We start from the raw sequence: 17,416 nt of genomic DNA, 5'->3' as shown, positions 1-17,416 counted from the left end.
GGGGGTCTTATGCAATTAAAAGTTCAAAAGACTTGCTTTTTCTGAGAACCATTAACACCTCAGAGACACACACAACAGCCCAGGATATCACATGGCCCTTTTGATTGAGAGGGAGGAGTTTCTCCTGCAGCTTGCAGGACTCAACACAATAGACTCTTTCAATTGAATAGAAATGCAGATTAGGGTGTAGCTAGCAACAGCTGCCCTGCCAAGAAGGAGAGGCATGTGATCTCTGACTCACCAAGCTTCTGGGGCCGGACCAGGCTGGATTGTGGATTCATATTGCAGCAAATATATGTTTAAATTAAATTGCTTATAAAATCCTGTATTAGGCTCACAGAAATGTACAATTTGGGGGTCCTCAATATGGAAAATGCCCTCACGATCTGAGACCAAACTCCACTTTTTGCGGTATTCTGGGACCGAACCCCGCTATTTATTAATATTGCAGACAGTGTGTTTAGGATAGAGACATAGTAATTTCCAGTAATATGCTCAGAGAAGGGGTGCAGGTCTGTGTGAATTTTGAGGAAAAACCAATATGGCGAAAGTCACTAAAAAGCACAACATGTTGCCATTTTTGAACCCAAGCTCTTAGAAAGATCAGAGTTGGGCAAGAATGTACCTTAATCCATCTGCAATGTGTACATGTAATTTCAACAAACTGTGTACCTGGGAAATATGTTTAGTTATGAAAATTGATTTTCTAAGTGAAACCAAACGGGAGTGTTCTTTCTGTATGCCATAAAAATGACACTGGATGACTCACAACCCAGTTCCCCAATCAAGGGAGAGAGGAGGACTTGGCCAATGATGAGTTGTGAGGGGCAGGCTTAGTTATGCCCACGCACACACCCACTTGCAGAACACATAAAAAGAGACTGCTTGGACAGGCAAGAGACTCATTTTCCATTTTCTTGCACAACATCTAGAAGGAACATCCAGAACCTAGACTACCGAACTTAAAGCAAAGGCCTAACCCACAAACTGAGAACTCTTCTCAGCAGGCCTTCAGAATCCAGCAATCCAACCAAACTATTATACAGCCGGGCGAGCTGTTGGATCCTTTGCCAAGAACTTTTGCCAGAACAGGTAGCAGACCCAGAAAGCAGTGCTGTATCCAGAATCCACTTGATCCAGACCAGCAGAACCACAGACCAGACCGCTGTTAAGTGCTGACAGCAAAACCACAGACCAGAACCAGAGATCCAGAACCAGAGAACCAGTACCAGAAACCGCCCGGAGTCCAGTCCAAACCTGCTGACCAGACCATGACGGCCTATTTCAAATTCATAGTGTGAGTACTCAGCCAGAACTGTGCAAAACCAATCTCTTAGTTTAAAATAATCTAACTCAAACTATTTTAACCTATTTAGAACTGCATCATAAGAAATCGTGTGTCCATTCTGCAAAACTGTCATCTGTCATTCTGAGCTTTACTTTTATTATGAGAATCTACCTCCATTAAATCGTCCGTATCTTTTGAATCGGGTGTGCTAGGAACGTGGTTTAACTTTCATCTTAAAGCTAAGATTCTAAGCTTTCCAACAAGCCTAATATCGACTTGCTAATTATAGTTCCTCCGTAATCGCGATCGACGCACTCGGAAAAAAGTGCTGCAAATTCACAGTTTGCTTCATTTCAGCCACGTGTAAAAATATCTGTCTTTTGCTTCCATTACTGAATCCCGTTTTCAACGTGATAACCATCCCTGAATCATTGGTAGGGCTGACCTGAACTGATTTAAAGTATCTCTCACTCACCCTGAACTTCTAGAGGGAATTAAAAGCATTTTCAGCATATTTTTCACTTCATTGCCACCACATTTAAATGGATCTTGCCTGCTTTAAAATCATACCTGTTTTCCTCTAAGCTCGCTGGGAGGAACTGGAAATTTGTATTGCATTTTGTATTCTCCTGAGAATTGTGTGCTCTCCTTCGATCTCCTCATCTTGCATAGGGGGGGAAGGAAATGTCAAAGAAAAAGTGATCATATTATCTTTTGTTGAAATCATATCAAGTTTATTTCTGTGCTGCATTTTTCCCTCATTGCTTTTCCTTGAAACCATAAAAGTATTTTCTGCTACCTTATCCTTCCTATACTAGCTCCTCATTGATTGTAAATAAGTGTGCTAGTGTCAGATTATCTATTGTTGATCAACATTATATTCATAAGGGTGCTATCAAATATTAATTTATTATAAAAGTGTGATATATATATATTGTTTAATTTTTCCAATAAATCTTTTAAATTGCAAAACAAACCTACTTCTTGGCTCAGTGAGGTCAGGGGGATTCGAAGAGAGGGGTGTTATATAAGGTTTATCATCCAGATTATAACTTATATATAATTAAGGGCTTCCCTTGGGCATCCCAGACAAAGGCATTGACTTAGTGGGAAAGCTTGATTGGAGTCACCTAACAATCCTCTGTCAAAGACCACCTCTTTAGGGAATCCAGCTCTGGTGAAAATGGACAGGAGAGCCCTGGCAACCACCTTGGCAGTAATGATCCAAAGGGGTATAGCCTCAGGTTACCCGTTGGCATGATCAAGCAGTACCAGGATGAACCGGTGTCCACATGATGTGGGAGAGTCCAAGGGACCGACAATGTTGATGCCTACCCTCTCAAATGGCGTGCCAACCACTGGCAAAGGCTGCAGTCGGGCAATGACCCTGACAAGTGGGATAGGTCAGGTAGTAGGACTTCACCTCTTCTTCCATCCTGGGCCATCCCTGAATCAGTGCACGCTGCCTTTGCTTAGTCTTCTTAGTACCAAGATGAACAGCTAAGGGCACCTGATGTGCCAACTGCAGTGGACAGGGCCTGTAAACCTTGGGTACCACCAACCTCTTGAGGGCACCAGGTTCAGGCTTAGTGGGCTCACTACAAAGGAGCTCACCCTCCCAATAAATCTTGAATGACCTAGGCGCTTCACCTTGTGCCTAGGCCTGGACCTGTTTTCTTAGACCCTTGAGAGAGTGGCACTATTTCTGACCCTTACAGAAGTCTCTCCTAGAGGGCCCCCTTCAGCCAGCAGGCATTGAAGGTCAGGGTGTTCCTCTGCATTGAGCACCTCTCCCTGAGGAGGGTCTTCTGGCTCGGGTTACCACTGGACCCAGCCCGTCTGGAGCCCAGATCCCAGTGGGTGCTGCTGAAAACAGCAGGAAGAGAAGGAGCCCCCTTCACAGAGGTAGTCCTCTTCCTCTTCCATTTTGCTTTGGGTTTCGCCAGTGGCGGGGTAGCTAACTATCAGTGAGACCCGGTTTGGCCTGAGACCTAGTGACTGCAGCAGCAGTCAGGGGTAGTCCATCAGAGATCAACCTCAACTCTACTAGATCATTTACCAACAAGATGTGGGCAGGCACGTTGTCCTGAACCAGGACGGGGAGCGTTGCTGTCTTGTCCGCAATCGTAATGGTGACTAGGGCTATAGGAGATCATTTGGGAGGCCCACCAGCTAACTTGGTAGTTCTCAGAGGAGCACCTACATAGTCTCTCAAACCAGTGTAAGGCTGGTCATTCAGGAGGACACTTCTCAAAATTCTGCCGATATTCTGTGGGATAGTAGCCAGTATTTCTGCTTACTGGTACCAGGCCCCAAGGGACACGAGGGAAATATCTGCAGGAGCACCAAAGGTGTTTCCTGTAGAGGAGGGGAGGACAGTGGCCTCCACCTCAGGCACAAAGCAACAATTCAGGCTAAAAGCCAGGACTCCAAGTGACTTACCTTTACACTTGGGGTAACCTTTCTCGTGGTCCAGAGCCCCACAGACCCAACAAGTGGCAGGAATGCGTTGTACTGTACTGGATCCGCTGGGATCCTGCTTTACAGCAGGAGAACCGCTAGTCTTTCTCCCACCCCCATGAGACTTATCCCGACTAGAGTTTTGGTTCCTAGGAGAGGCACGTTTAGGTTTGCTCAAATGTAATTGCTTATGGGCCTCCTTAGACTTCAGAGAGATCCCTTTCTCTTTGTCCTTGTCCTTCCCACTGGGTTCCTTAGGGGACACCTGGTGGGGGACCCACTTGTCAGCCAGCCTGACCTGCTTAACGGGATCCAAAATGTTCTGGTCAGCAATGTACTGATGCAGCTCTGGTGAACATACTTCAGAAAAATGCAAAAAAATAAAAAGCTTTCACCTTGTATCCATCAATCCACCCCATCATGTTCATATGTGCAGCACTCACCAAGTCATCCCATGACCCATTCTCTATCTTTTTATATTCCCTGAACCTTTTAAGGTGTTGGGTAGGTGTCTTGCCTACTCTGCTTAACAAACACTTAGCCCAATCCTCTCAGTCAACATCACAAGCCATCTCAAATGCTTCCATCCATTGGAGAACATCAGAACTCTCAACATGCACATTCACCAAATCTTTTATACATTTAGTGGCATGAGACCTGACACCCCCAACTGGTCTAGCTGAAGTCTCCACCTTAGCTTTCTCTAGCTGGAGTCTTTGATGTTCAGTGTCTCTGTCTTTGAATGCTACTTCTTGGGCCAGCTCCTCGTTCTTCAACTCTGCTTCTGTTTTCAACTTTTTGTATTGAAAGGCTAACGGTTCCCTTTGTAGCTCCAATTTTTAAAGTTCAATCTTCAGGCCTCCCCCTGAAGAGCAGTGTGGAGTTTAGAAATAGAGGCTGAAGGAGAGGTGACAATCCCAGAAACAGATGCATTAATAACCCCAGTGGTAGGATCCTCAATGGTTCCAGCTCTCCCTTCATCGAGAGCATCACAAGCAGTCTGGTAGTCCACCAGGGCAGCTATCAGCTCAGCCCTAGACTTATCTTCAAAGTCTAACTCCCTTCCCTCATAAGCACTCTGAAAAGCCTCTAAGCTCATCCGGGTCAATTTGCCATTTGCAATAGATTTAATTGCTTGGAATGTAGTTATCCTAGTATACACAACTGTGGATATTTTGTAGGTGACAAGGTTACACACTGATTCTTAAAACCATTAGGATACCACCGCTGCCACCAGTGTAAAGACTGGAGGGTGTGGGGGATATCTTTACTCCTGCCCTCTATATGGCAGAGTAGAAGCACAGAGCACCCCAGCCAATATTCTCTATATGGTAGAATGGACAAGCAACCAAGGCTTAAGCTCTCAGGAGGTGATGTGGGCTGGTTCTTAAGTACAGTGTAGTCCCCATGCCCCCACAAAGGAACTTCCACACACTATGTTATGTGCTAACACAGTTCTTTATATAAAAATAAGGTTTAATATATATACACAATTAATAACACCCTTTGTAATCTGGCAATGGCAAATACATACAATGTCTATGTGGTACCACACTTAACTTCAGATTCCTTTAAAATGCTTCACCTGCTGACAGTTATAAAGTAGCATACAAATCATGTAGCAAGGTGTATCAACATAGATCATAGGAAGGAAGGGAAGTTAGAGTAAACAATGACAGAATGCTTCTTTAGTTACTAAGACACAATTGTGAGTGAGGATCCCCCCAACCTGGGCAACCTGTAATAAAGCATTAGCAAGCCCAGTCCGTTAATATTTAAATAGTCTTATTTCCTGGTCAAAAAGTTCAACCACCCCAATGTACCTGAGATAGAAGAGGTTCTTCGATGGTTCATCGACAGAACCAACAAGAGTGGACTCCCTTTCAAGCTACTAGCTAATAGACTACAAACGATCATCACAACATTGATCCATCCGGATCAATGTGGCTTCATGCCTCAAAGATCAACGAGAATGAACATTCGAAGGTTGCACCTGACACTGGAGAGGGCACCCACCCTGCAACAATCGCTGGCACTATTAGCCATAGACTTCGAAAAAGCCTTTGATTCAGTTTACTGGGAGGCTTTATGGGCAATAATGCGAAAGATGCGATTTGGAGAATAATTTATAAAGTGGGTACAACTCCTTTACAACAATCCACTAGCAGAGGTAAGAGTGAACGGATGGCCCTCGCATAACATTCAACTGGGTAAAGGCACCGGGCAAGGATGCCCGCTATCGGCAATGCTGTTCACACTGATAGTAGAACCGCTGGCGGTCATCCTGCGGGACACGCCCACGTGGACCGGCTGTCGATGGAACTCAGAATGGGAAGACAAGCTATCCCTTTACACAGATGACCTCCTGGTTTACCTGGGCGATCCAACGACGACCTGTTCTATAGTCACTCAAATACTGGTTGAATATGGAACCTTTAGTGGCCTCAGAGTGAACTGGGCTAAATCTGTGCTCTTTCCGGTGAAAGGGGTGGACTGCATACCGGCACTTGGATTCTCATACCAGATCGAAACTACACAGTTTCGCTACCTAGGCATCCTAATCACAAATAGGCTGGATAGCTACGTGACTCAGAACCTGCATCCACTAATCAAAAGATACACACAAGATGTGGCCCACTGGCAAGCACTACCACTGACACTGCTTGGGAGAGCGGTGCTCTTCAAGATGCTGGCCCTACCCCGGTTCTTGTGCATCCTTCAAAATGCCCCATCCACATCCCTTCGGCAGAATTCCGCAAAATAGATAGATCAACACGCAAACTCCTGTGGGGTGGGAAACACCCGAGGATAGCTTTCAAAACCCTCCAACGTTCAGTCTGGGAGGGGGGAATAGGGCTTCCGAACATCCAAGTCTATTACAGGGCGACCCAAATGGCAACGGTAAATGACATATTACATGGTAACCCAACAATCCTCATATAAGGGCCGAAATAGCTGCAAGACACGATGTGTCCCCGATTGACAGTCTCTACAGCCGACAGAACCGCCCTCCCGAATGCACGATAATAGCGCATATAGCCCAAGTATGGAAGGAAGTGCATAAAAACATAGGCTGGGACAACAAAATCACTTCTTTCCAACCCATCTGGAATAATGCCCATCTTACAGATCTCAGTAACCTCCCGAAATGGCCAAACTAGATAGCAGCCGGTAAACAAACCATCCAACAAATATATGCGAACAATCAGATTATACAGTTCGCCGAGATCTTAACAACATATGATCTACCAACCACTGAGAGCTACCACGATGGACACCTACAGCACGCACTTACCAAACAAAGAGCCCAACTGTTAGACATGCCGGAGTGCACGCACATAGAAAGAAACATAGTTATTGACAGTGTGAAAAACAAGGTCACTTCTACCATGTATAATGCTATCTCCTCGTTTGCCACGAAGGAGCTGTTGAGCCGGAAGACGAAATGGGAAAGGGACGTGGGCCCAATACTACCTGAAGAATGGATCTCGGTCCTGATGTATCCGAGGGACACTGCAATCTCCGCAAGAATCAGGCTCATACAGCTGAAAATACTTCACAGGATATATTATCCCCGGGTAGCATTGCACAACTGGGGTAGAACGTCCAACCCCAAATGCCTACGCTGCAAACAAGAGGAAGGAACCTTCTGTCACATCCTATGGCAATGTACACGAATACAACACTTCTGGCACAAATGTAGTGAACTACTCTCAAGGGTCATGTGTAAACCAGTCCCAACGGACCCCAAACTCCTGCTCCTGGGAATCGAAGAAGAAGGGGACATGTCTCGCTTCGAAAAGCTGCTGCTCTCAACATCCACAGGAATAGCCAAAAGAAATATTGTGCAATTGTGGGGCTCGGAAACAACTCCAAAATATGATCAATGGATATCAGACTTAGATGCTATTATCCTGATGGAATGTCGAGTTTACCAAGCAATAGGCTGCCCGGGCAAGGCGGACAAAATCTGGGGGAAATGGGAACAGACGCTGTAAGCCACGTACGGAGCAAGCTAACGGACCTTGGGTATAGCCTTGCCGCAGCCACAGAATGTAATGCTGTCACCTGTCACCACTTGAATGAGACAGTCATAAAAGTGCCAATTGTTGTAGTTCTTAATTTTTATTTCTACGCCAGTTCGATCTGTATCTTAATCAATCTGTGTTTCTATATATGTACATATCTATGCAACGCCTGTTTACACTGCTACGTCACTTGTATGCAAGGTTATACAGTTCTGTATTGTGCGTCTTTGTATTATTGGACGTAAATGCAATAAAAAAAGTTTGTTATAAAAAAAGAGTGGACTCCCTTTAAAGCAGGAGCCACAGGACGTCGAGTTTCCTTGAAGAAAAGTGAACACTGGTGTCGAGACAGCAGCTTCAACCTTCGCGGTGCTCTTCGACGATCGTTCGGGAAGATGAGGCGTGCGGTCCACCTTGATTCAAAGTGTACGGTGCTGCAAAGAAGACTCAGTGATGAATGTAGGCCCAGCAGCGGGCGGCGGCTGTGAGGGATGCTTCAGCTGTCCTCTGGCCTGCTGGGCTGCAGCACGTACCTCGGGATAACTTCGGCGATCGGGATTCGACCCCGGGCTGGACTTCGGATCTTCACTCCATCAACCTCTTTGTTGGCTTCTGGTGGCGGGAAACCCACCGGCGGACTTTGCTCAGTAGCCAGCGACCTCGACTTTCTCTCGGCGGGACAACGCGGTAGACGGTGATGGCAAGGAGCCCTTCTTTCAAATGTTCTTAGGCAAAGGTGGAGCGCTGCTGCTGGTCCTCGAGAGCATGGCATCAAGCTGTCCCCGCTTCTGGGTGACACGATTCGACTGGCTTCCAGCGGTCACGGAAATCGTCCGAACCCTGGTCGACAGCAATGGTACCTCGATGAAGATCAGTTTTTGCACGATGGTCCCTCGTAGCTCGGGGAGAGGTCTCCTAGCCAGTTCCTCTCTCGGATTAGTCCTCGACAGACTCAACAGCTTTTAGATTTTGTCGAAGGAAAGCAGCAGTATTTCTTCTTCTTCCAGCTGGGCTTCAAGAATAAGCTTCAAGTTCCAACTTCAGCTTCTGAACAAATTGGTAAGTGAGAGGTCCCCAGATATACACATCTCTCCCTCATTAACTCTGCCTGAGCCATGCGCAGTCAGCCAATTACACAGATGGGCATTCATGCAGGCAGGCAGCCAATAAGGCTCAAAGCCATTCAAGCTATTCACTTCCACCCAGACACCTATAGCAAGGTCTGTGGATGGGGCAAGCAGCCAGCCTTTCAGCACACCACGCTGCATTCATGAAAGTTTCAGGCAAGACTGTCTCATTCATTATATCATCCACACAGAAACCAGGCACCCATATCATAGAATGCATATTGGTGACACACTCTATTCACACCGGTCCCACCCCAAGGGTGTACCCACAACATACAGTCACAGTCACTGGGAAGGCTCCAGCCAGTCTGATCTTGAATTCCCCATAATACCATATATGGTTCTTCCACCCAGCAGCCAGTCAGAGTAAGGGACAGAGTCAGGGCTTCCCAGGACTTTGGGAAAACAAGGTAACGGGCAATAGAAAGCAAGAGGCCCCAGGGGCCATCTTGTCTCCTATCAGGAATCCACTGATTACTATGACAGGGCCTGGGTATCCCAAATTGAGCATACTCAGAGCACCTGTCAAATTCAGCATGGAGCTGTCACCAGCCCATACCCTGCTTTGTGAGCCACACACATGTGCCCAAAAACATACCCTAGTGTTACAGGGTTGTACCCTCACCCATGGATGCCATAAGGGTATCTCAATGGTCTCTGTTCACCATGACCAAAAAGAGGAAGCGCTGCACTGCCAGGTGTCCCACTGTAATCCTACGCAGACAATAACACAGAACACACATGATAAGGGAGTACAGGACAAGGGCATGGAGGGCCTGTCCCTCCAATGCATTTCCAGCATCACAATCCCCTATCCATCAAACCCCCTTACCAAACCCCACCCCACCTTTAGGTTTGGCTGGAGGTGAGTACCTAAAGATATGATTATTGGCCAAGTTGGAACCCTCCAGACTGATTCACCCTTGTTGGATCTTGAAACTCTGTCGTCCAGGTTTACCTCCGTGGCTGACTTGCTAGCCCCTATTAAATGCTCCAAACTGCGAGCACGACCACCTGAGCCTGGTATTCTGACGAACTGCATGTCCTGCATCGGGTAACAATGCAAAAAGCGCAAATGGCACCTTAATTATAGTTCTCTCTTCCGGCAAGCCTCTTCGGTGTGCCATAGAGCTATCTTTGCCACCAAGCAGGCCTATTTGTCCAATCACATTGCAGCATCTATTAATCAATTCAAAGACCTATTTAAGGTTGTTCGCTCACTATCATCTGTTCCTTCCTTCGGAATATGTGGTTGCCTCACAGGATCTTTGCGCTCTTTCTCCCCCTTTTTTGAATAAGAGGAAAATATCTTATTACATCTGGTCTTCAGTCAACAGATGCATCGGCCCCAGCTCTGTCCCAGTCCAATGCTGCGCTGTTGTCAGAATTCCCTGTTTTTACAGTTGAGAATGTTACAGCTGCTGTTCTCAAGCTTAAATTGGCATCTCCTATGGTGTCCATTCCACTACCCATCCTTAAAGACATTCTCCCCCACATTTCCTCTTTTTTGTAGCTAGACATGAATAATTTCTTTCAAACAGGTCAGATTCCTACCTGTCTTTAGCATGCCACGTATAATTTCATTCCCATCTCTCTGTTAACATTTCTGATGAAGCTTCTGGAATCTTTGTTCTGTCCTCTTCTCAGTTCTCTTCTTTCTTTTACCCCTCACAGTCTGATTTTCATCCAGGTGGAGGGACTGAGGGCGTTTTGGTTTTGGTAGTGGATGATCTAGCGATGATGCATGTCCAGGGCGGCATAGGAGCACTGGTTTTAATTGATCTCTCTGCTGCGTTTAAATATCATCAATCATGCAATCTTATTGGATTGCCTGTCCGAAGCCGCCATTGCCGGTACTGCCCTGGCCTGGTTCTCTTCTTTCCGTTCTGACCGTTATCAAACTTTATCTCTCCCCCCTTTCAGTTTCCAGGGTAAGGCTCTCACCTGTGGTGTCCCTTAAGGGTCTGCCATCTCACCCATGTTATTCAATCTATATTCAATCTCTGAACAAGCTCATCTTCTCCCAAAGCTTTTTTTGTTATTAGCAGATGATACCTAGTTCCTGGTCTGCCTTGATCTCACCAAAACTGAGGTAGCGGCCAGGTCCAGAGCCTACCTAAAGGCCGTGGGGGAATGGATGTGTAACAACTGGCTCAAGTTGAACAGTGAGAAAACTGAGGTGTTGCATCCTGCATCCTCTCTCTGGACCCCACCTTTCTGGCCTGTTTCTTTGGGTTCTTTACCTGTCCCCTCCACCACTGTAAAAGATTTAGGTGTGAAACTATCTGCCTCTTTCTCGATGGAACCCCAAGTCGGTGTCGTATGTCAGCAAGGCTATTTTCAGCTGAAGCTCCACTGGAAGGTTCTCCCCTTCAGTCTGGTTGAGCTTCGAGCCCTGGTTGTGGCAGCCTTGGTGACCTCTTTGTCGATTATTGCAACTTGCTATTCTTGACTCAACCTGCCTATCTCCTGCAGCACCTCCAAGTTCTCCAGAAATCTTCAGCGCACCTAGCCACTTCCACGCCTCACTATGCCCATATCTCGCCATTATTTCCAACTTCATTGGCTGCCCATTGCCCAGCGTATCCAATTCAAAACAGCATGCCTCGTACACCCTGCTTTCTATGTTCAGGGGACGGTATACCTTCAGCAAATATTCTGCTCATTTGTGCCTAGTTGACCACTCTGCTCCTCAGCTGCCTGCCTGCTGTCAGTCGCTAGGTGCAAGCACCGCTGGATATGGGTTTTTGCATTCTATGTAGTAGTCTCATCCCTTTGGAACTCTGCTCCGTGATTTACGTAGCCTGTCTAACCATCTATCCTTCCAGCGAACCTTAAAAGCTCAACTGCTCCAATTGTTTCTGTTTTCCCATCCTGTTGAGCAGCACCAAGATACCCGTGTGGTGTACGTTGCGCTTTATAAACCAAAACCAGAAGTTAGAAGCTGCATCCTGAATCCAGCTGGAGGAAGAAATCTGCGGCTGCAACGCTTCAAAAATGTAAAGGCTCCCCTGCTGATTCAAGGACAGATCAAGAGAGGACATGGGCAGGCAACCTCTTCATGTAGCTATGAGGGGACATTGTGCAACTGCTATTCTTCACCAAAGTGTCCTGGAAGCCAGGCCTGAGCCCCTGCCACCTTGCAGAGGTACCTTTGTGGGTCTAGAAGAAGATTGACCGGAAATCTTGAGCCCAAGAAATCTACCAATGTCATCCATGCTCCGGAGGCTGTCTGTGACTGTTGGAAAGCCAGATTGCTGTATATGACCCAGAACAGGGAGTACACTGGCATAGGGCTGCTCGACGACCGGATCTTGCTAAGTTCCACTGCATGCACGACATCTGTCCATTTTTGCACGGCTGAGGAAGTCCAGTGTTGCCACCTGCTGAGAAGTGCCTCCCGGGGTTTTCCAGTCCAAACCGAAGAACGAGTCCTGAGGTTTCAAACTTGGGGGTGGCCTTCAGAGAGGTCTAGTGTTCGAGTCCAAGTCACCAGAAGCTATCCTGCCATCCATGCTGCGGCTGTAGCACCAAAGAACCGAACAGAGACCACCCACAAAATATCGAAACCTGACACATACTTCTGTCACTGCACCCGTCGCCAATGAAGATCATTTATGAAAGCCAAAGGACTCATCCACACCTCCCAAGCCTTGTTGAGGACCACAGTGAGTTTCTGCTTCGTGGGAAATCCACAGCCGGCGCAGCAACTGCGACAGACCTTCACTGCTGCCTTTCTGACACTGCCTGGTTCCCTTCTCCTGCCCAACAGCAACGGTCCAGTGACAACTTCTTCCAGAGGGGGTTCATCCTCATGGGGCTCCATTGATTAAAGCTGAGAAACTTCACCACTTTGCCTTCCAAGGCACCCAAGGTACTGTGACAAGGAACAGGGGCTTCATCCATCAAGGCCCATCGAAAGGTCCTAGATTCATCTGGGGTGTTAGGGAGAATTCTCTGTAAAGGCTAATTTCCCAAACCTAGTGAGTCCCCCAGCAGCTTTGCTGGATTTTTGGGGTTTATATTTTTCTCCTGCTAAGAGTGAGACTCTTTTCCTCCCTCTCTTAGACATGATTTGAGGTGTTCCTTTGACTTTGTATGTGTTTTATGGGCTATGGTGTCCTTTACCCCATAGGGCTTCATGTGTTTTTGGTATATGGGTTACACAGCACCCTCCGTGCCGTAACCCAGGGGTGTCGTAGTGATCCCCAAACATAGACTCCATACCCTGGGACTGACTACTGTCTCCCAGGGCATGTAAGGTCACCATTGGCTTTACTAGTCTCAAATTGTAAACAGAACCAGTACAAACCATCCTATTGTGGACGTACTGGTCGGGGCAATTCAATTGCCCCGGGGTCTGTTGTTCGAGGGGGCACTGTCCAGTCCCCCCCCGACCGAGTTTTGGCTGGTGGCAGGGGATACTACTTTTTATATTCGACCGCGAATATATCCCTATGGGATTTTCCCATTGTTCGAGGCTACCACTTTTTAAAATAGCCTCGAACATACCGCCGGTTTATTAAATTAATATAAATTCACTGGTTGGTATTTTTTGCCGAAACTTGGTTCCAAAATGGCGTTTGTGTTCGCTTCTGTGACTCCAACCCAAGTCGAGCCCTTTGTTCCACGTTTTGGCGGGCTTCTCCACAGAAGCCTCCAAAAGTGGTGCCACTCTGTCTGGGTACCACAGGGGATGTGGGAGGGGGTTTAGGCACCCTGGACTGAGTTGCCTCGGCAACTCAAGTCGCACTCTTGTGTGATTGGCCCAAGTGGTGAGCCACCCGGCTCACCACTTAGCATGTTTGAGTGACAGCTAGGCTGAATGAATGGGGATTTTCTGCATAAAAGCAGGGCTTTGGGGACTGGAACTTAAGAAGTCTCCACAGGACCTAAAGAATCCAAGGGGGGAGAAGCCGAGCCGACCTGCAATAACGACACCACCGGTGGAGCCCTGCTGAACCGTCTCACCACTTTTCCCGACGACAGAGGAGATCTCCGTCCGGAGAGTCTTCTTCCTTTGACTGGTGGGGATAACCAGTTTGCCCATCTTTTCGCCTTCCTGGACCATCTTGTGGCCGCCTTGCCCGTGCCAAGCACCCCGGCAACCGGAATACCACGGTTTACCACTACCGTGAAGAAAAGGGTGGTACCTTGTAACCGGGAAACTCTGCGGCTGGTTTCTTCCCTGGTAGCGCAACGACCTTCAGCTTTCCTCCACGAAGAGACCTCCTCTTCCTCTGGACGAAACACCGACTTGCACCCGCTGCCAGGAACAACTGCCCCCGCTGGAGCGTTCTTCCCACTTTCAGGTACTGTGTCCCGCCTGGCTTCCCTTGCAACAGATCGTTCGGGGTGACAATAAATCCTCGACTTTCTAACCTGGGTTAGCCTGGGACCTGTTAACTAACTTTTTCTGACTCTTTGGGCATTACCCCACTGTGTGATCCTGGACACATTTCGCTTGCTCTCTCTAAGAGTGGGCCTGGCATTTGAACTTCCTTGCTCTCCAGTAGACTTTGCCTAACCTGCCTCACTGTGGTTCGTTGAAAAATATTGAAATTTGTGTGCTTTCATAACTCTGCCTTTTTACCTCCCTTTTTAATAACTTATTAGAGTGCCATCTTATGTTAAGCGCTCACCTCTGTCTGAAAATAAGTGGTCTTTCTCATTAAGACTGGTCTAATAACTAATTAGGGTTGTATATATATAATAGCGACTGTGTGTTGAATGTATTTACCTCTTTGTGCTAGTGTAATTTACAAGTGTGTCTTTAAATAAATAATTATATACTTTTACACCAAAGCTCTGGTCAGTGTTTGCTTGTGCTACTGTATCTCTGTACCTATTGTGTATACTCTATATACTCCCTAACTCATCTTGAGAGAAGTCTGACTGCTCAGCCACAGCTACCAGGTAAATCTGGGCGGTACAGACTGCTACCAATTGGGTTTACTTCCAACCACCTGTAGTCCTAAATCTTTTGCAGTGGCCCCTAAGGGAACTGCACAGGTTTCTGCCTAACATGGGGCCTGGCTCTCCTTTTGCTTCCCAGCTGGTGCATTGGGATGGGAGGACCTGCAGAATAAAAAGTAGATAATTAATGAACACATAAGGAGTGGGATCCTGCATAAAAATGAAGTGTAACTTCTCTTCACTTACAGGTGGCCCAAGAGGGGGGATCGCTACACTGAATTGCATTCTTACTCTAAAAAGTGTTCTGCCAGTGATCTGAATTATTGCCTGCATTTCTATGCTTATGTCTGTGGTGATATTTATGTACTGAAACAAGTTCTACTTTCTACGTTCACGATACTCAAGCTGAGGTTTCTATTTTTTTCTAGCCTTACCTCCATTGCATTGCATTCATTCTGCTTCTCCGATGCCTTGAGATGAAATATGGAAAGAAAACATTCAGGAGAGATCCAGTGTTCAGGTTTGTACTGTTGACTGAACTTTAATATATTCAACAGGAGCCATGGGGCGGTCGGGGGGATACAGATGGATGCATAGGGATCTTATGAGCAACATGGAAGTGTGAGGGAGCCATGCAGTGGTGAATGGGAGACATGCGGACTAAGAGAAAGACATGGGATGCCATTGAAAAGCTGTAGATGATGCTTATGGGAAGACGGGCAAGATGTGGAGAAGATATGTGGTTGCTAAGTGGGAGTCATGACGACTGATGGGGAGGCATGGCAGACGAATATAAATCTTGGTGGATTGCTTGGGAGGCATGCGGGGCATGCCAGAATTGTGGGGCTAATGAATAGAAATGTGGGATGTTGGGAAATGTGAAAGGCTTTGGAGGCTCATGAAAGAAATACGTAGATTATGGTGGAGACATGGGGTAGTTAGACATGAAGGGCTTTGGGGAAGGCATGGGGGCTGATGGTTAGACTTAGTGCGATGAAGTGGAATATTGGGGCTTCATCCTGAGGTATACTAAACTAATGTATTGGTATTTGCCAAGCATATCGCTGTTTGCTTTTCTGTGTAGTCACTAAAGGTTTTTGATAAGGATAACGTACTAATGCATAATAATAATGTGCATAACAACATTGACATTTGGAAGCTTAGGAAGAACAAAACATACAGGTAAAGTCATTAACACAGATGCCATACGCCATTTGTGGTACTGAATGATTGAAGGGAACTATGCAATGCGCTCACCTTTGTACCAATGAGGACCCGATGTCTATGTGAACTGATGCCTTTTCAGCGGACTATGAGAAATCAGTTTGACTGCAACTGGGTAGGTGCTAACCTGCACACAGACAAAACACAACTTCAGTACTGCACTAATTGGCATACACTTTGGCAATTTCATGCAAGCAACCTTGAGCTGAATAAGCATATGGATATATGTATGTGCTGAGTTTTATATAGGTAATGGCTAGCTGTGAAGAAACGGGGCTATACAACAAGAATAATAAGGTGCAGTAATCCGGGAGGATAGCTCAGGGACAAAATGCTTGTCTTGGAAGCAAAACAACGCAGAGCAACAAAGGTTTGAATCACGGTCCTGTGCTTAGAGCGTGGTCCCCGGTATTAAGCGCGTTACAAAAGATGAATTAATTAATATGGATACAATTGCAAGCATGGACACCTTACGAGCTGGGCTACAGTTCTTCGTAAATTGGACACACACATTTTCCCTCAGCACCATTCAAGATACTCTTGGAAGGGCGTGGTGAGAGGTGATACAGGTTACGGAGGTTAAGGCAATACAGTCTTTATTACTTTGTTGGTGGATCCACAGCTGTGCTCCTGTTCAATGTATAATCCTGTGATTTTCACACAACCTGTCTTTCCTAGATGCACTGTCGAGTCCAATATCTGCATCAACAATTCTCCTAAATTCCTCTGCTGCCAGATCAAGCAATGTATGTTCCCTTTAAACCCTCCTCGAAAGACTTCAAAGACGACACGTTGTTAAGCAGTACCTCACTAATTTTTCCTGCCTTTATCTATGCCACTGTTTTTCTACTACAAATCTGAATTATGTGGGTTTATGTTTATCTCCAGGATTCCATGCTTCTACTTGTAGCCACTTCCTTGGATGTTCAATATATTTTAGTTGAATCCAATCAGGAGAAAAAAACCCACTGAACAAAGAAGCATGTTTTGTTTGGGTTTCCACTTCATAAATAAATAGTTGCCCACTTGTTATGCTGAAATGATACATATCAGCCTGACATTGCTAGATGGGCAGACAGAACTCAAGGTAAGTTCATTACAGCTGTGGGAAAGAGGAAGGTGTCAATATGAAGACATCAAGAGGCCTGGTGAAGGACTGTTGGAGCTCCCCACTGGGACAACCAAGGGAAAAGACATTTGTAATGCTGGAAATGCTGTTGGTGGGATAGGGCCTCCTTGTCCTTGTCCTGCCACTTCTCTATTGGTGTTTTCTGTGTGTCTTTCTGCACAGGAGTCTAGTTTGGGCCCCTGACAGTGCAGCTCTCCATTGTTACCTTTTGGTGAACAGTACCCATGAGGTACACCTAAGGCAC

General features: G+C 46.5%; 1 protein-coding gene across 1 annotated transcript in view; it reads left to right on the top strand.

The window, feature by feature from the left end:
- LOC138583117 (ATP-binding cassette sub-family A member 9-like) overlaps positions 1 to 17,416 on the top strand; it is a 2,332,105-nt gene that overhangs the window by 1,652,033 nt on the left and 662,656 nt on the right. Inside the window, exon 28 of the mRNA XM_069655077.1 lies at positions 15,248 to 15,339. Coding sequence (XP_069511178.1) covers positions 15,248 to 15,339 — 92 coding nt within the window. The remainder of the gene's footprint in view (positions 1 to 15,247; positions 15,340 to 17,416) is intronic.

This window comes from Ambystoma mexicanum, chromosome 3q, assembly GCF_040938575.1.
Source record: "Ambystoma mexicanum isolate Mex_15411 chromosome 3q, UKY_AmexF1_1, whole genome shotgun sequence".
Lineage (NCBI taxonomy): Eukaryota > Metazoa > Chordata > Amphibia > Caudata > Ambystomatidae > Ambystoma > Ambystoma mexicanum.
Note: the sequence above shows the minus strand (reverse complement) of the source record. Positions and strands in the feature narration are given on the sequence as shown.